At 33.8% G+C, this 21,681-nt stretch overlaps 9 protein-coding genes across 9 annotated transcripts; 5 read left to right on the top strand and 4 right to left on the bottom strand. All coding sequences in view use genetic code 12, as the record gives it.

The window, feature by feature from the left end:
- Positions 1-267: 267 nt before the first annotated feature.
- On the top strand, positions 268-1,734 carry ERG4 (delta(24(24(1)))-sterol reductase; the record flags this gene model as incomplete). The annotated part of the gene is made up of 1 exon (XM_049406592.1): positions 268-1,734. One exon carries the CDS (start codon positions 268-270, stop codon positions 1,732-1,734), a length of 1,467 nt encoding a protein of 488 aa, XP_049263919.1.
- Positions 1,735-1,875: 141 nt separating this feature from the next.
- On the bottom strand, positions 1,876-2,616 carry SCL1 (proteasome core particle subunit alpha 1; the record flags this gene model as incomplete). Its single annotated transcript, XM_049406591.1, has 1 exon — positions 1,876-2,616. One exon carries the CDS (start codon positions 2,614-2,616, stop codon positions 1,876-1,878), a length of 741 nt encoding a protein of 246 aa, XP_049263918.1.
- A 333-nt stretch (positions 2,617-2,949) lies between these two features.
- HOS2 (histone deacetylase) lies at positions 2,950-4,314 on the top strand (the record flags this gene model as incomplete). The annotated part of the gene is made up of 1 exon (XM_049406590.1): positions 2,950-4,314. One exon carries the CDS (start codon positions 2,950-2,952, stop codon positions 4,312-4,314), a length of 1,365 nt encoding a protein of 454 aa, XP_049263917.1.
- An 825-nt stretch (positions 4,315-5,139) lies between these two features.
- Positions 5,140-5,454, bottom strand: J8A68_002800 (uncharacterized protein; the record flags this gene model as incomplete). Its single annotated transcript, XM_049406589.1, has 1 exon — positions 5,140-5,454. The coding sequence occupies one exon, from the start codon at positions 5,452-5,454 to the stop codon at positions 5,140-5,142; it is 315 nt and encodes a 104-aa protein (XP_049263916.1).
- A 1,071-nt stretch (positions 5,455-6,525) lies between these two features.
- J8A68_002799 (serine/threonine protein kinase) lies at positions 6,526-8,760 on the top strand (the record flags this gene model as incomplete). Its single annotated transcript, XM_049406588.1, has 1 exon — positions 6,526-8,760. One exon carries the CDS (start codon positions 6,526-6,528, stop codon positions 8,758-8,760), a length of 2,235 nt encoding a protein of 744 aa, XP_049263915.1.
- A 1,332-nt stretch (positions 8,761-10,092) lies between these two features.
- FOX2 (bifunctional hydroxyacyl-CoA dehydrogenase/enoyl-CoA hydratase) lies at positions 10,093-12,780 on the top strand (the record flags this gene model as incomplete). The annotated part of the gene is made up of 1 exon (XM_049406587.1): positions 10,093-12,780. The coding sequence occupies one exon, from the start codon at positions 10,093-10,095 to the stop codon at positions 12,778-12,780; it is 2,688 nt and encodes an 895-aa protein (XP_049263914.1).
- Positions 12,781-13,292: 512 nt separating this feature from the next.
- On the bottom strand, positions 13,293-15,146 carry MIH1 (putative tyrosine protein phosphatase; the record flags this gene model as incomplete). Its single annotated transcript, XM_049406586.1, has 1 exon — positions 13,293-15,146. The coding sequence occupies one exon, from the start codon at positions 15,144-15,146 to the stop codon at positions 13,293-13,295; it is 1,854 nt and encodes a 617-aa protein (XP_049263913.1).
- A 1,862-nt stretch (positions 15,147-17,008) lies between these two features.
- On the bottom strand, positions 17,009-20,764 carry J8A68_002796 (uncharacterized protein; the record flags this gene model as incomplete). Its single annotated transcript, XM_049406585.1, has 1 exon — positions 17,009-20,764. The coding sequence occupies one exon, from the start codon at positions 20,762-20,764 to the stop codon at positions 17,009-17,011; it is 3,756 nt and encodes a 1,251-aa protein (XP_049263912.1).
- Positions 20,765-21,176: 412 nt separating this feature from the next.
- On the top strand, positions 21,177-21,635 carry J8A68_002795 (uncharacterized protein; the record flags this gene model as incomplete). The annotated part of the gene is made up of 1 exon (XM_049406582.1): positions 21,177-21,635. One exon carries the CDS (start codon positions 21,177-21,179, stop codon positions 21,633-21,635), a length of 459 nt encoding a protein of 152 aa, XP_049263911.1.
- Between the last annotated feature and the right edge of the window lie 46 nt (positions 21,636-21,681).

The following is a 21,681-nucleotide window of genomic DNA, read 5'->3' as shown; positions in this document are numbered from 1 at the left end:
TTAGTGACATCCTTAAGAGTCGTGACATAAGTGCTATACGATATAAAATAATTATTATACGATATAATTTATTTTGTGTTTTAATTATTTTTTTGGAGGTGAAAAAGAACGAAACAAAAAATAATAAAATTAACGTCAAAAATAAAAATAAAAAAATCTCTTTGATTTTCCGGTTGTTTTTAGTTTATTTCAAGATTTTAGTTTTCATACTTAGAGTACCATTTAGTTGATTACTACTAAACTAAACTAACTAACTTTCAGTAAATAATGTCTTCAGAAATTACAGAAGAGAATGCTCCTTTAGTATCAAATGAAATAGAAGCATCTCCAACTACTCATGATACTCCTACTACTCCAACCGAACAACAACAACAACAAGATACTCCTCGTGGATATTTACCAAAAGATCAAATCGAATGGGAATTTGGTGGTCCAGTAGGTGCTGTTGGAATGATGGTGGGTTTCCCATTATTAATGTGGTATATGTGGATCAGTGCTGAATTCTATAATGGTTATCCTGCTTGGCCAAATGTTGATCAATCATGGTCTGATTTTATCTTTGTTGATTTATGGCAAATCTTTAAACAACATGGATTACCATCATTTGGAGTCTGTTTTTTCTTCACTGCATTTATTTTAGTACAAGCTGGGTTTTATTTAACTTTACCTGGTGTTTGGACTAAAGGTCAACCTTTAACTCATATGAATAATCAACAGTTACCTTATTATTGTAATGCAATTTGGTCATTTTATACTTCAATTGTATTACTGTTGATATTGAATTTTACTGGTATTTTGAAGATTACTTATATTTTAGATCATTTTGGAGCTGTTATGACAACTGCTATATTTTATGGTATTTCATTATCAATCTTATTATATGTCATTTGTCTTAAAGTTACTGGAGATTATAATCGTATGACTGGTAATCATATTTATGATATGTTTATGGGCGCACCATTGAATCCAAGATTAGGGAAATATTTAGATCTTAAAATGTTTTTTGAAGTTAGAATTCCTTGGTTTATTTTATTTTTCATTTCTTTGGCTTTATGCTTTAGACAATATGAAAATTATGGTTATGTTTCTCCACAAGCTTGTTTCTTATTGTATGCTCATTGGTTATATGCTAATGCATGTGCTAAAGGTGAAGAATTAATTGTACCAACTTGGGATATGGCTTATGAGAAATTTGGGTTTATGTTACTTTTCTGGAATATTGCTGGTGTCCCATTCACTTATTGTCATTGTAGTATCTATTTAGCTAATCATAATCCAGAAGAATATCAATGGTCTATTGGTTATAATGTTTTCTTATTCATTTTAATTAGTGCTGCTTATTATTTCTTTGATACTGGAAATCGTCAAAAGAATAGTTTTAGAAGACAAATGGCAGGAAATACAACATTAAGAAAAACTTTCCCATACTTACCTTATTCAGATTTAGTTAATCCCAAATATATTAAATGTGCAAATGGTTCATTATTATTAACTGATGGTTGGTATGTTTATGCTAGAAAAATGCATTATACTGCTGATTATATTCAAACTTTAACTTGGGCATTAATGTGTGGTATGGCATCTCCATTCCCATGGTTCTTTCCAGTCTTTTTCTTTATTGTTTTAGTTCATCGTGCTTATAGAGATCAAAGAAAATGTGCTAGAAAATACGGAAAGGATTGGGATAGATATTTAGAAGCTTGTCCTTATATGTTTATTCCTTACGTTTGGTAGAGTAGTAAGGAACTCCTTAGAATTGTCTTAGAGATGTAGTTGGAGGGGGGAGGAGATAGCTATTTATTTGTACTAAAAGTTACTATAATCTTGTGTTTATAATATAATATATAAAATAATATAAATCAATTAATAATCTAACTAATCTTGTTCAGCAATCGATACTAATCTTTCATCAATTTCATCAGCAGTTAAAATTCTAAATCCTTCATTAGTAGCCACACCAATTTCAATATCATTCTTTCTAAAATCAGTTCCAATAACTGAACTTAATGCAATTATAGCAAATTCAACTGTTTCTTTCCAATCTCCTTTAATATGATCAATCTTCTTAAATTTCTTTTCCAAATAAGTAGTTGCTTCTTGTTGTTTAGGTCCAGTAGATACAGCCTTCACACCAGTATAATAACCCGCTGGATCACATTTAAAAATCTGAGGACCTTTCCCTTCATCCACATCAACTTGACAAAATGTTAATGCAACCCCCAAAGGTCTCATATATGCTCTTTGAGTATACAATTGAGATAAATTGGCCATTCTTTTAGCCAAACTCTCCACCGGCATTTCATAACCATACTTATATCTAAACTCAGTAGCTTCTGCTCTTGCTCTAAGTGCTTGGGATCTAGCATCGGCAATTGAACCAGTGGCTACACATCCAATACTTGGAGTGATTTGAAATATATATGATACGGTTTTTGGGTCAAGTAATTTATCAGGAATCTTTTTTTGAGAAATTAATACGGCGGAATCTTTACCACTGATACCCATTGATGTAATATTTGCAGAATTAATTGCTTTGAAGGCATATTCTACTTGATATAATCTCCCTTCTGGTGAGAAGATTGTGATGTGTCTATCGAATCCTGCTGAACTGGACATATTGTGTATAATTCTATTTTCTTATGGAATGGAAACAAAAACAATTGTATATTGACTGAATAATGAAATGAATTGACTTTTAGTTGTTTACAATTAAAAAGACAGATGATAAGGCTATGGCAAGGTTATTGAATTTATTCAGTGGCAATAGAAATTCCAAAAGATTTTTTTTCACTACTCATAGAACGACATATTCAAAATGTCGTACTACTGAGATGTCGCTTGTTTTTCTCTTCTTTTTAAATTTTGTTTCTTTAAAAAATTCTTTTCTAATCTATAAAATGAAGTTAAGGGTTTCCTATTAGATACATTGAATATAGAAACTAATCAGTTATGACGATACCAATAAGTGAGACGGAGACGTTCTCTACTGATAGAAGAACTCAAGAAAGCACTCCATTATATTTCAATAATAATAACACAAGTGGCTTGACCACTAATGTATCATATCATTATAATGCAGAAGTTAGTCAGTATCATTATGGATCTCTACATCCTATGAAACCATTTAGATTAATGTTAACCGACCATTTAGTAATATCCTACAAACTATTTGAAAAAATGGATCTATATACACCCCGTCGAGCTACTCGATCAGAAATGACCCAATTTCATTCTGAAGATTATATCGATTTCTTACAAACCATTACTCCTGAAAAGACGGCAAAATTGGCAGAACAGACATTAGCTCAATTCAATATTGGAGATGACTGTCCTGTGTTTGATGGAATGTATGATTATTCTGCAATATATACTGGTGCTTCCCTTGATGCCCTGCGAAAATTAATTTCAGGAATGTCTGATATTGCCATTAATTGGCTGGGTGGATTACATCATGCTAAAAAGTTTGAACCTAGTGGGTTTTGTTATGTTAATGATATTGTATTGAGTATTATGAATTTATTAAGAATTCATCCTAGAGTAATGTATATTGATATTGATTTACATCATGGTGATGGAGTTCAAGAAGCTTTTTACACCACTGATAGAGTAATGACTGTTTCATTTCATAAATATAATGGAGAATTTTTCCCCGGGACTGGATCAGTTGATGAAATTGGATTAGCTAAGGGGAGAAATTATGCTGTGAACGTACCGTTAAGAGATGGAATTGATGATGAATCTTATATACGACTATTTAAACTGATCATGGAACCTTTAATAACTAAATTCCAACCTACTTGTATTGTCCAACAATGTGGAGCTGATTCCTTAGGATATGATAGATTAGGATGTTTTAATTTAAATATTAGAGCTCATGGTGAATGCGTTAAATTTATAAAAACATTTGGAATCCCCATGTTGGTTGTTGGAGGTGGTGGATATACTCCAAGAAATGTTTCAAGATTATGGTGTTATGAAACGTCCGTATTGAATGATGTTACTCTTGATCCTAAAATCCCCAATTTCTTACCAACTTATGATTGGTTTGGACCTGATTATTCATTACATCCTCAATTAGAAGGTAGAATTGATAATAAGAATTCTAAGAAATATTTAGAAAGTGTAAGGCATGAAATTTTGGAACAAGTACGATATCTTAATCATGCTCCTTCGGTACAAATGTATGAAATTCCGCCTGATTTAACTGGTTTAACTGATGAGGAAGAAGATGCAATTAAGGAATTGAATGAAGAAAATGAGAGAGAAAAGAAAATAATGAAAGATGAATCAAAAACTGGGGAGTTTATGACATAATAATGGATGCCTTTATTAGAATAGATAGATTTTTGTATAAATATATTGTATTATTATTACCCTTGCAATTAATAAGAAGATGTGGTTGCCATTTGGGATACCCTGTGTAGATCTTGAGTTTCATTTAAACACGCAAAGAAATTTAATTTGTAGATTAATTAAAGAAGAGTAACGTATAGTCAAAGCCAGAAACATCCAAACATGCATACATGCTTGTGCTTAACTATGTAAACAGCCTATGTTTAGACCAACTGTCTGATTTGGCTGCCAAAAATTGATTTGGTTAAATAAGAATCCTCAGCCTCAAGAAAAACCAAAGTTTTGCAACCAAATCAGTTTCATTCAAATCGGATTAATCAATCAATTGTTGTTGTCGTTATAAGTGATTATTTAAGTTAATAAGAGAATTTATGAAATGAATTTATATGTTTATATTAGTTTATATACAATATGGTTCTTATTTGATTGGTAATAGATTGGAATAATAATATATTAGTTTTTCGAGCTTTGAAATGCCTTGAAATGACTGTTTAATATGATTTGGTAATGTTGCCTCTTACTTGGGGGTTATTTTTAATTAGATTGCTTAATGGTTCAGATGCATTTGAAATGTTAGGTTAGTGAATTTGATTGGTCTGATTTCAGTAGCGGTAGTTGTTTGGTTGATCAATTCTTCATCTCTTGAAGTTTGTCAAATGGTAAGTGAAAGCCTCCAATGCTCGGTCAGATATAGATATCTAAAGAATTTCATATCTGATTCTTTCAATATTACATCTGAAGATCACTGTCATTGGTATTCCACTTGTAAAACATCTTTATGCAATTCTAATAGTTGAAGTGATAATATGTGAATGTCGCATCTTCTCCAGCCGATTCTTTGTTGATTCTGATAATTTCAGTTACTTCATTGGCTGAACGTGTATTAAGATTGTCAACTGCTGGTTTGATTTGATTTTTCAAAAAGGCATTCATCATGTTATTAATTTCTTGAGTATGCCGAGCCAATCTTGCATCTAACTTCTCTTCCATTTTTTGAATGATTTCCTCACTGAGTTTATTTGAGATCCTCTGAGCAATTGCATCTTCATCAATTGACTCAGTTTGATCTTGCTTGGTGGCTTCCTTAGCGAATAATCCCATTATAATTCACGTGACAAATTTGGGGGTGGGGACGGGGTTTGAATGAAATATAAACGGTATTCCCTCGAGATTTAGATTTTAGTAAGTATTAGCGATATCTATTGTAATAGCTAATTAATACTGTTGGTGATGCAGTATGATTTAATAGACAGCAGAATGTCAGATAGTTTTAATTATTCTATATGGTTCTGTTGTTTTAACTCTTGAAATTTTTGATTTGAAAGTCTTATATCGATTTATTCTGTTGGAATGTCGATATCTAGAAGCCTTGGGTTCTATAAATAATGTTGTAAGTAAGTTATTGACTCTTTTGGTCCTGAAACAATCTTTATTATTTTACTTGAAAGTAACTAATCAGATCACAAACAATGAGAAATATAAATTTAGAATAAATATAATTTAATGACGAAGAATATACACATCTAGTTATATATCAAAGCTTAAAATATAATTTATCAATTTTGGTCTTGAAATAAGGTTTGCTGCAGGTTAGCGGCAATTGCTCCCCGGCCCCCCGCTAGTTAATTTTAGGTTCCAATCACTGTGACCCCGGGTCACGCGTAGGTTTTAGGGGTGGGCAGGTCACGGCTAGGTATTTAGGGGTGGACAGAGCCAACGTCATCCCACGGTATCAGTCGACAAAGGTCACACGGGCCCCAGGCACACCACTGGAAGGAGCACACAAGTGATAGAAGGATTTTAACAGGTATAGTTAGTTCGGTATATAGGATTGCATATACATGGTAATAAATGGTATCATCTATTACATCTATCCCCTTTGATTCCTGCATCAAAAATGAAACACGTTATGATACATTCCATTTTCTTGTTAAACACCAAAAGCTCCTTGGCCTAACCATTTTGGTAAAAAAAAAATTGTTCACGTGATATGGACACCCAAGAAAAGAGACGCGTAGTTAAATGTCAACACCATCTAAAAATTACACCAAAGTAGATTTATTCGTCCACCCCCCATTTTACTACCCTTCACGAATATCTAGTACACAGCATATAAAGCACTTATGAATCATCATAACAAACGACAAATATAGAAAGTAGACAAATTGAACAATGGGATTAGATACAGATAAATTGATAATAAGTCTAGATCCAAAAACTAATCGAAAAATTATTAATGGGAAATATAGAATTATTAAAAAGATTGGACAAGGTCAATATGGGAAAGTATTACTTGGAGAATGTGTAGATAAACAAATATGTCCTCCTGTTCAATATGTTGCTATCAAGACGATTAATAGAATAGAAAAGGCAAGATTAATTACGAAAACTTATCAAAGTCTGATTATTAAGATAAAACGAGAAATTCAAATAATGAAAGAATGTAATCATCCAAATGTGGTTAAATTATATCAAGTAATTGATGATACTAAATTTGATAAAATCTTATTGATTCTTGAATATTGTAAATTTGGTGAAATTGATTGGAAACATTATAATCATTATTATGAAAAATATACCAAACATGAATATAGAAAACCGCTTACCCTTAATAAGATCCTTAGAGATGTAATCAATGGGTTAGAATATCTTCATGATTATAAGAAAATCATTCATCGAGATTTAAAACCTTCAAATTTATTAATTGATGAAACTAATACAATTAAAATATCCGATTTTGGTGTAAGTTTAATTCTTGAAAATGAAACTCAAGATTTAAAAGAATTAGCAAAAACAATGGGTACTCCTGCTTTCTATGCTCCTGAATTATGTCAATTTGTAAATAATCGATATTCAATGATAACTAATGCTAACCATGCTGCTAATAAAGTGAAGATCGATTTTAAGATTGATATTTGGTCACTTGGGGTTACAATGTATAGTCTTATGTTTAATGATTTACCTTTCAATGGAGGTAATGAGTTTGAAATGTGTAAGAATATTGTGCAAGAACAATTGAAATTTCCCAAGATTAAACATTCCAAAAAAGTTACTACAGGAGATATTGAAGAATTGGGATTATTTAAAGATTTAATTAAGAAGATGTTAATTAAAGATCCTAAAGATAGAATTGATTTACAATCAATTAAACTTCATCAATTTACCACATTTGATTATAATGAAGCTGAAACTAGAAAGTTCTTAAATTTTAATCTGCAAATATTTAAAGATGCAAATACCAAGAAGGAACTTAATTCAACGAATAATGACCCTAGCTTCAAAAGTAGACTTAAGAAATTATTTATGGGAAAGACTACTTCATTACCATCAATTCCAATTATAAAAGAGAAAACCTCTCCTATATCCGGTGGGGTAAGGAATACAGCATCTGATCAAGCATTAGATCATATCAGATTGAAGGAACTAGAACATGTTGATGATTTGCTTGATTCATATTTGGATGATTCTTCATCATTAGGAAGTGATTTAGAAGATGAAGATGAACATGTCGAAGTTTTCGATACTACTAATATATTGGGTGAACTTAAAGATATTATACTGAATAAGAAAGTTAAATCAAGACCAGAACCACTAGAATTAAAAAGTTCAACATTTATCTTTGATAATGAAAATAATAACAAGAAGAACATTAGTAGAAGTAGTAGCGAGGTTTCTTCTCCTCAAACACCTACCACTGATAATGTAACCACTATAGGTGCAGCAAGTACTCCAACGTCACTGGTTCCAAACATACAAGTATTCAGTCCAGCAAAGAGATATTTCTCCAAGAATAAAGAAACCGAAACGACCACCAAGAACCATACCAAGAAGAAACCAACTATTGTATCGCTATCTTCACCCCAGAATCCAAAAAAGAATAACGACAACAACGTTAAAAACAAATATATCGCATTAGCGGAACCACCACCGATATTCGCATTGACTAGCAAGCAACCACTACCACCACAACAACAACAACCAGTTCCACTTTCTCCTTCCCATAGTAGAAAATCAAGTAATGAAAGCCGAGATGAACAACTACTCGGATCACCCATATCATCAAGAAAGAATTCCATATCATCTCAAGTATTTGGATATGGATTGTCTAGGATTACGAGTTCTTCATCATCTTTGAATTTAAATGCGTATCTTACTGATGATGAAGGCGGTAGTAGTAGTGGTTTGATGAAACATCATAGTACTTTGAGTACGAAGTATAGTTTGAGGTCATATCGAAATAGTAATAATTCGAAAGAATCTGAAGAATCTGAAGAAGATGATGAATATGATACTGATGAGGATAATAATGATGAGACGTTGGTGTTTGCTGATGATTCACATGGTAGCGGTGGTAATGGTGGGAATAATTATAGAGATATGAGGGATTTTTTGAATAGATTAGAATAGAGTATTATATATATATAAAGGTATAAGGTAATTTATTAGGGTAACAACCAATATGGAGTTTACTGTAGCTAGAGAATGATATCCTAATTTCTTTAACCTTGGGTTTATGGTTATGTATCTAAATCATTTGTGATTGGATAGATGGACTATGTTGGCCCTTCGCAAGTTAATAATTTGATTGATTTTAAGTCAATTCTTCTCTAAAAGTTAGATTTCGTTCTTCATGGTTGACATACTCCTATCTATTCACTAACAGGTTGTAGATAGTTTGAATTAAAATAGTTGGATTCATTACGGAATTTTTGAAGTGTGATTCTATTTTTGTTTTTCTTGATATGTGGGGCAGATCATCTCGGTTGAGGGATGATTCCGGGGATATATGCAGCCAGTATTTTAAGTTTTGATTTTATCAGCTTGGTTGATTCTTATCAATTCATTTGGTGCTTGAATCTTGAACTAATGCCTTGATAATTAATAATAAAGCCATTCATCATTTGTTTTAGAATCTCTCTGAATTTTAATGACAGAAGCGTTGCAGCAATTATAATGTATAATGTAAGGTACTATATTTATAATATTTTTTTTGCATCCTGTTAAGAGCCGTTGGTAGTAAAATTATTATGATTTTTATTCGCCCCGCCACCATACACTTTATTTTTCAGAGTCATTTGGGATGAGCAAGGAACAAGAAGATCAATTCTTTAAAAGATAGTTCAACCAATTGAGAGTACAAAGAATAGGGTTCTACAATTAATTAATTAATTAAATTAACTGTGGCGTCGTGTATAATTAGAGAGTATAATCAAGAAAACTTAACTTGAAAAGAAATGACTACCGAGTCATGGGGTCAACTGTTAAAAACATAACCTTGCTTAATATACATATAACCGATTCTAAAGCCGGGGTTAATCTTCTTCCTTGGGGGTTCCCTTGGGGGATAATAATATAAAGTAGTAATTGTTATGGAAATATTAACTCCACATTACGTATTTCCTTAATTTAATTTGTAAGTGATCCTCGGTAGTTCCTAATTGGGAATGAGAGATCGTTGAAACCCGATTTATATGCAGTATCTTGCATTGCCTCGGTTATTAATGGGAAAACTTAATTTTTTAATTTTTCGGGTTATTCTTCAAATCACAGGCATAAAAGTTAAGTCCCCCGCATAATTTGTTTTTCATCAATATTCATTATAAATATCCCCTGAAAGTTTCCTTTTATTTCCTCTAGTTTTCTTTCTCATTTGAAAATTTTTAAATAATAAGTAGTTCTCTTTTCTTTTCAATTGTCCCAGTCAACTTAAGAAAGAACTTTTATATATACTAAGAAAATATGTCCCAATTACAATACAAAGACAAAGTTGTCATTGTCACCGGTGCTGGTGGTGGTTTAGGTAGACACTATGCCATTGAATTCGCCAAGAGAGGTGCTAAAGTTGTTGTCAATGATTTAGGTGGATCTCTTGATGGTCAAGGTGTCAATGCCAGAGCTGCAGATGTCGTTGTTGAAGAAATTAAGAAACAAGGTGGTGTTGCCGTTTCTGATTACAATAATGTCCTTGATGGAGAAAAAGTTGTTGAAACTGCTGTTAAGAACTTTGGTACTGTTCATATCATTATTAATAATGCTGGTATCTTGAGAGATGCTTCTTTTAAGAAGATGACTGAAGCAAACTTTAAATTAGTTGTTGATGTTCATTTAAATGGTGCTCAAAGATTAGTTAAAGCTGCTTGGCCATTCTTCCAAAAACAAAACTTTGGTAGAATTGTTAATACTTCTTCTCCAGCTGGTTTATATGGTAACTTTGGTCAAGCTAACTATGCTGCTGCCAAGTGTGCTTTAGTTGGTTTCTCAGAAGTTTTAGCTAAAGAAGGTGCACGTTATAACATTCGTTGTAATGTCATTGCTCCAGTTGCTAGATCAAGAATGACTGAATCTATCTTACCACCTCCAGTTTTAGAAAAATTGGGTCCTGAAAAAGTTGCTCCATTAGTTTTATACTTATCTCATGATTCTTCAGAAGTTTCTGGTAAAATTTTTGAAGTTGCTGCTGGTTTCTATGCTCAAATTAGATGGGAAAGATCTGGTGGTATTTTATGTAAACCAGATTCAACTTTTACTGCTGAAGTTGTTGCTAAACGTTTTGAAGAAATTGTTGATTTCAATGATGCTGGTAAACCATCTTATTTAAAGACTCAACATCCAGATAAGTTGAATGATTATGCTACTTTAATTAATGCTGCTCAAAAATTACCTGCAAATGATGCCACTGGTGCTCCTTCTGTTTCCCTTAAAGGCAAGGTTGTCTTAATTACTGGTGCTGGTGCCGGTTTAGGTAGAGAATATGCCAAGTGGTTTGCTCGCTATGGTGCCAAGGTTGTCGTTAACGATTTCAAGGATGCCTCTAAGACTGTTGAAGAAATTAAGGCTGCTGGTGGTGAAGCTCATGTTGATCATCATGATGTTGCTACTCAAGCTAAAGAAATCATTGACAATGTTGTTGCCAAATATGGTACTCTTGATATTCTTGTTAACAATGCTGGTATTTTAAGAGATCGTTCATTCCCAAAGATGACTCCACAAGAATGGGATTCTGTTCAACAAGTTCATTTAATGGGTACTGCCAACTTATGTCGTTTAGCATGGCCAATCTTTAATGATAAGAAGTATGGTAGAATTATTAACATTTCTTCTACTTCTGGTATTTATGGTAACTTTGGTCAAGCCAATTATGCTGCTGCTAAGTGTGCTATTGTCGGTTTCACTAGAACTTTAGCTATTGAAGGTGCTAAGAACAATATTAAATGTAATATTGTTGCTCCACATGCTGAAACTGCCATGACTTTAACCATTTTCCGTGATGAAGATAAGAACTTGTACCATGCTGATCAAGTTGCTCCATTATTAGTTTTCTTGGGTTCTGAAAATGTTCCAGTTACTGGTGAAATCTTTGAAGTTGGTGGTGGTTGGATTGGTAACACCCGTTGGCAAAGAGCTAAGGGTGCAGTCTGTAAAGCTGCTGTCACTACTCCTGAATTTGTTAGAGACAACTTGGCTGCTATCACTGATTTCTCATCTGGTGTTGAACATCCACGTACTGCTGCCGAATCTTCTATGGCTATCTTGGCTGCTGTTGGTGATGATGACAATGATGACGAAGAAGAAGAAGAGGAAGTAGAAGATGAAGAAGATCCAGTTTGGAGATTCAATGATCGTGATGTTATCTTGTATAACATTTCTCTTGGTGCCACTACTAAACAATTACAATATGTTTATGAAAATCATGAAGATTTCCAAGTTATTCCAACTTTTGGTCATTTGATTACTTTCAACTCTGGTCAATCTCAAAATTCTTTTGCCAGATTATTAAAGAACTTCAAGCCAATGATGTTGTTACATGGTGAACACTATATCAAGGTCCACAAATGGCCACCTCCAACTGAAGGTGCCCTCAAGACTACCTTCCAACCACTTTCTGTTACTCAAAAGGGTACCAACACCATTGTTGTCCATGGATCCCAATCTGTTGATATCAATACCAAGGAAGTTATTTATTCCAATGAAGCCACTTATTTCATTAGACAATGTCAAGGTGAAACTAAAGTCTATGGTGATAGAAGATCATTTGCCACTAATCAATTTGTTGCTCCAAACCGTGCTCCAGATTATCAAGTTGAAGTTCAAATCAATGAACATTTGGCTGCTCTTTATAGATTAAATGGTGATAGAAACCCATTACATTTAGATCCAGAATTTGCTAAGGGTGCTAATTTCCCTAAACCAATTTTACATGGTATGTGTACTTATGGTCTTTCTGCTAAGGTTTTAATTGATCAATTTGGTATGTTTGATGAAATTAAGGGTAGATTTACTGGTATTGTTTATCCTGGTGAAACTTTGAGAGTTTTGGCTTGGAGAGAAGGTGATATTGTTAAATTCCAAACTCATGTTGTTGAAAGAGGTACTATTGCTATTAACAATGCTGCTATTAAGTTGATTGGTAACAAATCTAAGATTTAGAGAGAACCTGTACGATGATGTTATTATTTATATAAGTTTATGTTTATATTTTTGTTATTTATTTGTTCTGAAATAAATGAGTAAAGTTTACTGAATGATCTGATTGTAGTTAAATTGTCTCTTTAATTATCCAAGTGATTATTTGGCTTGTAAGGTCTATAGGTTTGTAAAGCTAATCCATCAGGTCTATAGTTAGTTGGTCCATGAGCTACCAAACGAAATAAAAACGGGCTACCAAATGTTTTCTGATTTAAAACGCGCTACCAAATGTACTCTTGAGAAGAACTATGTGCTTTGTAGAAATGAGATAGTTACAGTAGGTTCATTCAAATAAGCCCAATCAGCTCATGCATGAATAAAAAAAAACCAGAGGTAGTTGCTGGTTACTCAACTGACTTGAATAGAATCTACATGTTGTACTACAAGAATAATTAAAAATGTAATCTTATATGCCTTGCTATATAATTTTATAAATAGAATGTCTCTGTAATAAATGTCTATGTCTAATGTCTTTAGTGTCTTTCATCTGTATCTATACAATGGTCCTCTTCCTCAATCTCATAATCCTCTAATGAACCCATATTTTGCAGCCCCAAAGCAACATTCGACAACAATGATGAAGTTCTTTGGTGCATCTTCAATGAAAACTCAACCGGTGCTTCATTTATCGAATCGATAGAACTATCTATCTTTTGAAAAGATAATGGAGAACTTATTATTGGAGAAGACATCTCACTTGCAACGGTGTGAGCTCTTGACCGAGTCTTATTTGGGAATTTAAATGATGTAATCGTGGGATTTGTTCCTCGTGCCGACTTCTTTCGAAGAAACATATTGGGTGTGGATGTGGATGCTGGGCCCCATTTTCGGGATTCAAATTCTGAGCTGGTGGTTTCATTCAGTGATGAATATGGATCGGCCAATGAATCCGAAGATGAAATGCTCCCTCCATCTGAGTAGAGTGATGTGGATGTGGATGAAATAGATGATGAGGTGGAAAAGAATGAAGATGTTGATGAACTTGGAAATGTCACTGAATACGACTTTTGATGATGATGGTGATATTTCCTGAACGAAGTAGTTGGTGGTTGTGGGAATTCATAATCGTTAACAAGAGGTGATGCTGCCGGAGATCCACGTCTATTGGTATCAAAAGGTGAAAACTTTTGCTTGATTGATCGTTGTCGTTTAATTATCTTATCATGAGTAAATGATTGTGATTTTGTATGACCAAATGTAAAACTTCTATCCAAATTATTGTCCGTATTACAATCTTGAAAAGATTTTGCTCTAGTTAATTTACTATCTTTTCTAACTCTATTTAATTGATCTTCACATATCTTTTCATGACGTATATCCTTCATTTCAACGTATCCTTGAGGTTCACAGAATTGACGATATTTATCAAAAAATCGTTTATAACCTCCATCAAGAACAACAATATCAGGGAAATTTAAATAAGGATACAGATCAAGATTCATTTCGCGATCGCGTTTTCGTAAATGCCTTGCCATTATAGGTCCTCTGAATACACTGAATTCACAATGAAATATGAGTAATCGCTTCTTAGTGGGTGTTGTTGATGCTTCAACAATATCCATAAATCTTTGTTCCAAATCTTCTTTTGTTGAGATATTAATGGCATTGATGATATGACCTCCAGCAAATTCATAATTGAATCGACAATCTATAATAATGGTTTCGTCAAATTCATTTTCCAATTCACCAGATAAGATCTTATATAATTCATCTTCATTCAATCTTGGTAATGAATCTTCAATATGAGTAAATGTGTTAATCTTTGTATATTTGAGATGCGAATTATCAACGAAATGATTAGATTCTTTCGTGACGGTTAACATGCAAGTTGACAGAGTCTTTTTATGTAGATGTTTTCGTGGTATAGGAGATCCTACGTTAATAGTTTCAAAAGTATCGTCGTGACTGTCCTCTTCGAAATCTTCAACTTCGTCTTCATCTTCTTCTTCATATTCGTCGTAATCGGTTTCAATTTCTGATTCAGTATCTAATTTATCCTTTCTATGTCCACTACCCAATGTGAGACTTGAAAAGAACTGTTGTGATGATATGGATACAGCATTGACTGATTTGGAAAGTATATTAGTTGAACTTGAGAACGCTTTTGCTGAGGGTAACATTAAATTTGAGATATTTCTAAATGGACGTCGGTTAAAAAGTGGGGATTGATCATTATTATTATATCTTTGAGTATCTATCGTGGGTGATAATTCTGGATCTTCTTCTCGATTTTCTAAACCCTTTGAGATTGGCGGATAGTGAAGATCTAGGGTTTGGACTTCCTCTTCCGCCCTCTCTCTATAAGTAGATTTTTCACTAAGAACCATACTTTAATAAAGCCGCATAAATCAAGATCGTTTTGTCTATTGTTGAAATGATTGGGACTGTTTGCTTTTCATAGATTGACCAAGCCAGTTGATGAATTATTGGAATATCCTAATAGTAGTTCCAAAGTAATTAAAAAGAAGGGGAATTTGGATATTCGACTAATTGAAATAAAAGATTCAAGCAGATTAATAAACTGTAATTCTTATTGGAATCAAAGAAATTTAGTCCAAAGTGTAAACTCGGATTTATGATTATTTTTTGATTTTATTGTTTAGGGCTTAGGTTTTTTTTTTATTTGGTACTGGGGGTAGTAATAGGCCGTGCGTTATATGGTACAAGTTAATTACACTAACTAAATTAAACGATAGTGGAAGGTATTATATATAGCTATATCAATAGTAAGGATAAAGGAGTAAATAAGTAGGTAAGTAATTAAGTAAATTCTTAGTAGGAAATATGTAAACGGGATATATGACCGCATATAAATACAATGCAAAAAGAACCCATTTTTTGCGTGAAACACAATAGAAGGAAGTCTATTTCTAAACACTAAACTGAAATTAGTTTGCAATTCTATGAAAGAATAATTTCAGGTTGCACCCATTCTATTTTCTTTCTTTCTCTTTTAGTTTCTGTTTTAGACGAATGACATATTTACATCTTGCAATAAATGTAACAATGAAGTTCTCTTCTTTTACTATAGCAGGGGTAGTAGTGTATATCCATTATTGAACCGAGACAACGAATGTTTAAAACTGTTGCTGTTGGTTAGTAACCCGCAATTCTTTTTTCAAGTTTGATAAATAATAATATTTTATTCATAATAAATTCCAGATCTGTCAAAATGTAAACATTGCCAAAAATTCGTATGCATCACATTTTGTTAAGATTCCTTTTTACTTCATTCTGTTAGTGCTTGGCAATAACAATAGAGATATATAGTTACGTGACGCTTACCTACTTGCCTGCAGAGTTCCATATTGTATCGTGCTTCCTATACTTGTAAGTTTCTTCCTTGAGCAACTTCACTGTAATATTGTGTGTCAAACACGCGCGATAAGCCCGGGGACAAAAAGGAAACAAAGAGCGACAACGAGGGAGCTATTACACGTCGCTTTTTGAAGTTCAATACATAGGTTGTCACCGTGACATAGTTATCATTCTTCTCTTTGTCATTTCTAAGTTAGGAAGGCATTGATACAAATTTACATATTTGATTTTACAAGGTTTCACCTGATTACAGGATAGACTATTTTTTTTCTAAGGTTTGTTTACTCTTTTGCTATTTCTAGATATCTACAACTGGGTAAGGTCATGCCTTTCTTCATCATCTTTCTTCATGAAACCACATGTATACACTAGGATGCTAATAGTCTTAATTCTTAGTGGCATGATTATCACTTTATTGATGGGGGTGGCACAACAAATGAAACACTCTATTCGGATCTACCAAGAAAAACTACCAATAATATGCCACAATTCTCTGGAGATGATTTTCTTGAGAGGTTGCATCGGCAACATTTTCCAATACGATCGCATCGCGTTCAATGGCTTGGCAGCACAATTCCTGAGATTTGTAAATGGCGCTACATATCCAGAGGAAACGATTCTCTGACGAATTGCATTGAGATCACGTAGGGGGGCTCCATAGATCCGTCGTGTATTTTGGTGCCCATCTAAATTCGATGAATTAGACTAGCAGTTTCACTTTTCTATGAAGATCTGCTTATTGAACAACTGACGATGCAAATCGTGCATATTCTTACAGGAAGAACAAATTGGAAAGGCAGCTACTAATTATACTTTTAATTCTTACATACCTAACAAACTGTTGTTTACGAAAATTAGAAAGCAATTCCCATTAAAATCTTACTCGTTTATTGGATTGAACTCTAGAGTCAGGTACAATTAATCTCTTTCTTGGCCTCTCCTCGGTATTTACAATTTGTTGAATGAACTCCTGTGAGGTTGCTGCATCTCTGACTCTTATTCCTTGTATCTGGTTAAGCTTCTTCAAACTCTCTTCGCTGAAAAGGAAAACATCCCACGATCTGTTCCCGTGGTCGTCAACGTGACTTGAATGTCTTAACAATGAGTATTCGTCAACTGAGTCTTTAATTATACTTTCTTTCACAAGAGATGGTGCCTTAAAAGACGAATATTGTGCCATGTTGTCATCCATATCTAAAAACTCGTGTCGCATAACGTATTCTTGAATTCCAGTATTATCAATTGCAAATCTTTCCTTGTTATCATCTTCTTGGTCTAACCCCCTTTTCTTATATATTTCCTCCTCTAAAGTCCCTTCAAGAATCAAAGTTTCGACGTAAACTTCTCTGGTTTGTCCAATCCTATGAGCTCTTTTGATGGCCTGGGCTTCAATGGATTGATGCCAAATTGGACTGATGAAATAAACATGAGTGGCAGAAATTATAGTAAGACCATGTGCAGCAAGCCGAATATCCATTATCAAAGTGATCCCACCAAGGGATTCATTATCATGATTTGAGAATTCAACTAAGTTCTTAGCTCGGATTGTGGGGGAAATAAAAGTTGCGTATAAAATATAGTTGATTCCAAGAATATCAAGAAGCTCGGTAAGATAATAGGCGGTATCTTCAAACTCAAAGAATACCAATGATTTTACACTCATTCTTTGATGTTCAAGTAATCTACTAGCAAGATACGAAAGTTTAGATGATGCTGTACCGAGAATTCTAGCTTGTCGGATCTTTTCAAACGATGAGATATCTGTTGCGGTTGAATGATCGAATCTATCTAACTTGCTAACTTCTAATGCCACATCTTTCTTTAGCGAATGTTCATCTTGTAGTTTATGTCTCCTTGAAACTGAAAATGTCTCTTTGATATCCTCTGATTTCACATGCTGTGTATTTTCACCTTGAATTGAGCTAGCAGTTGAATTGATCTTCGTTTCAAAATCTTGCGTCTGGTCTTGTTTCTTGAATCGTTCGGAATTTCTTTTTACGGTTTGTTTCCAATAATTATCCCAAAAGGTCTTTGCTACACTCTCTAACTTCTCCGACAAGCGTGTTTCGTTGTCGTATCGGTTTTTATACCAGAATTCCTGCAATGACAATAAATGAGGAGCTCCAAATACACTGATCTCCTGATTCTCGATTTTGCCTGTCACAAGGACCCTTGCTATTGACTCAGGTAATCCAGACACATAATAGTTCATTTCATGCAACAAGGAAGATGTTCTCCACTGTCTGTTTTTCAACGCCATATTTGCCGCTTTCATGGCCCTGTTTAGCAACTGTACATCTACATCGGAATAGCTACCCTTTTCTTCTTGTCTCTTGAGAGATGTCAAACAAATATGAATTAGTGTTTCTACATCCTCTTGCTTGAAACCTGTCCAATGAAACGTGGCTCTTTGTAAATTGGTTATCAATTTTCTTAACTGTTGTCGATTTGCCGGATGAAACATGTAATCGATATCTGTACGTTCTGAAGTGACTGCATTGACGGCAAGTACAGCTGTAAATAGATTAACTGAAATAATATTATGATATGACGGCTTTAAAAACACAGCTGAATGATGTAATTGTGGCAACTTGAGATCTCGCTCTATGTCTCGTGGATTGTGTCTTATCATTATTTCATTTAGTAAGTTAGATAGAGTCAATTCCGAACCGTAAACATTCTGTAATAAAGGCTTAATGATCATCGAAGACCATTTTCTGGGAAATGTTGCAAACGGTTCAATCTTTAAAAAGTTTCCAATAATAGTTCCCAACTTTATTAAATCCTCTTTCTCATCGAACTTCGATTTGATCACATATCTATTCTGGTGTGCTTTTTCCTCCTCGTCCATGTACAAATGTGTAAGTCCAGAAGTTGGAGTTCCACTAACAACCCATTTCCTTTCTGCAAAAAGATATTTACTTAAAGAACTCATCCTAGATGTCTTGGAATTCACCAGATGACCTTCATCAATTATAACTCTCTTCCAATAAAGTTGCATTACTGGATTGTCTTCCATGTCTTCTTTCGTTAGACAAGAGCTGGAAAGAACAACTAAATCATACTTTACAAGCTCTGTTGGGTCTTGTGGCAAGCTCTTTGTATATGTTTTGGTCGAAGCTTCTATTGGAGTTTTAAAATAATTTGATATGAATAGTATTTGCAAGTACTCTTGTCCAATATGCTTTTTGATTTCCGTATTCCATTGAGCAAAAAGATTATCTGGGATGATGATGATAGTAGTATTGCAAAGATATAGTTTTCTAGTTTGAGGTATTTGGTTAGTTCTACTGCTTCGTCCCCTTCGTTTCAGAAGTCCTCCAGTGAATTTTTCGGTTGTAACCCTAAAGTATCCAGGTTGGGAAGTAAGAGAATCCAGAACTGATTCTGGTAAATCGGATGCAAAGTGTTTCCAAGGTAATGAATTTTGAACAACAGTTTGCTGGCAAATTGTACGTAGTGGCTTCACATATGAACAATGCATGGTCGCTTCTTCTTCAATTTTCATTCCTTCTATATTCGTTGGAACACTTCCACCCTCTAGAAGTAATTCATCAGTAATTTTAGAAAACTCGTACTTGCTTAAACATACTAATGCGAGACATATCAATGTTTTACCAGAACCCATATTTTCTGCAAGAATCCCGCCTCGGGGAAGTGATAACATCTCCGGTTTAGAACAAATTAGTTTGTTTGTTAAATCAAAATAGTAGTCTGAATTTCCCAATGGTGATTTGAGTTTGATTAAATTTGGAATAAGTGACATCTCGGGTTTCGTTTCTCTTTCTAGCATGCTTGCGACGGACCTGATTTGAAATGGATATAGTGTTGACTTAACGCCTGTTATTGTAACTAGGGTTCCTGCTTTGAGACTCTGCAGAAGTGCACTCAACTGTACCTCTGGATTAAGGCTATTTATATTACCCCTTTCCAGAATTTTATGACCCAGAAGATGCGGCGAGGGAATTGAGTTATATATGTTTCTGATTGTTTTTCCAAACGACGTTTCATTGCTTTTTGACTCACAAAAGGTAACATATGAGTTATTCTTCCACCTATTTACGATATAGTTAAATTCATCTATGTTGGGCTTCATCATTGCACTCTCCTTAGTATGATGAAAAAGTACAATTGGGTTCAGGAGAAACTCGTCGATGGGAACAATTGTATCCATATTCCAACCCAGTTTGGAAAAGTCGATATACCTTAAAATAATTTCAAAAAAGGTTCTATAGTTCTTATCGATGTTGAACTTTTTGGGTCTTTCTGATCTCCAATCATTTATATATCTTGCTCCATCAATGTCTTTGGGTATGGCATATAGTCTAACTTTACAAATCTTAATTTCCCTATCTTCTTTAAGTGAAAATATCTTAAATGTTGCTTTGAAAAATTGAAAATCAATTAAGAATTGTAAATATAATATAATCTTATTGACCTTCCCCTGACATATATGAACAAAAAAGTCAATGTCAAACCATTTCCAACCATCGGGACTATGAATTCCATATAGGTCTGTCATGCTCAACGGAAGATCATAAAAGTTTAAACATCCAACCGGTATCAATCGTCTCAAATCATTTGATATTTCTATGGCCTTTTGATAATTGCTTAATGAAAATGGCATTAGGGAGCAATTAGGGATCGGAATATCATTGATTTCCCCGGATCTTCCTTATCTCTTTGGCGTGGAAAATTAACGCGCTACCACTCCAACTATGAAACTTTCGAGCCATTTGGAAAGAAAGGGTAACCCATTCTTTTTAAATAAGAACGATATTAAAAAGGCCTGTTCTGCTATATTTATAGCCAGGGATTGCCCTTCGTTGGCTTGCTACGTGTCATGCAAAGTGTCATGCAAAGTTCCAACATCAAGGGATCTGGATATTGAAATCCGGGTAAGGGCGCACATCTTTTTTCTAACTCGCACGCCTTCCCCCCTCCCCCCAGAAACAGCCGACATCTTACCATTCTCTCATTTCACATTAGAATCATTGAATCATTAGCAACTTCCACTTTCATAGTAACTACAGCTCATCATGAAGACACATCTTCTTGTTGTTCCCAGTAAGGAGACTGAAGAATTAAACTGGATCAAACCATTGAATAACTATCTTCTTTCTCTCTATGGTAATACTAGCAATTATCAAACTGAATTATCCAACTTCAATAAATTACGTCAAGATATTCGTGGAGTGAATGCCGATAATACAGGCTTACGTTTATATTATACTTACTATAGTCAAGTTGAGTTATTGGATTTGAGAATTCCTTGGAGCAAGATTCGTAAAGTTGAATTTGAATGGTTTGAAGCATTTGGTACTGGTCCTAGTCATAAACAAAAGTCATTAGCATTTGAAAAAGCAAGTATTTTGTTTAATATTGCATCATTATTGAGTAAATTTGCCAAATCTAAATATGATGAATCTTCACAAGATGATAAAGCTGAACAAGGAACCAAAATGACAATTCAATTATTTCAAACTGTTTCACTTTGAGATTGATGAATACTGATTTGGAACAAAAAAAGAATTCTTTGGTTGC

The sequence above is a fragment of the Hemisphaericaspora subhashii genome (genome assembly GCF_019202705.1).
Source record: "Hemisphaericaspora subhashii strain CBS 10753 chromosome Unknown scaffold111, whole genome shotgun sequence".
NCBI lineage: Eukaryota > Fungi > Ascomycota > Pichiomycetes > Serinales > Debaryomycetaceae > Hemisphaericaspora > Hemisphaericaspora subhashii.
The sequence above is the reverse complement of the archived record's forward strand: the minus strand, read 5'-3'. Positions and strand labels throughout refer to the sequence as shown.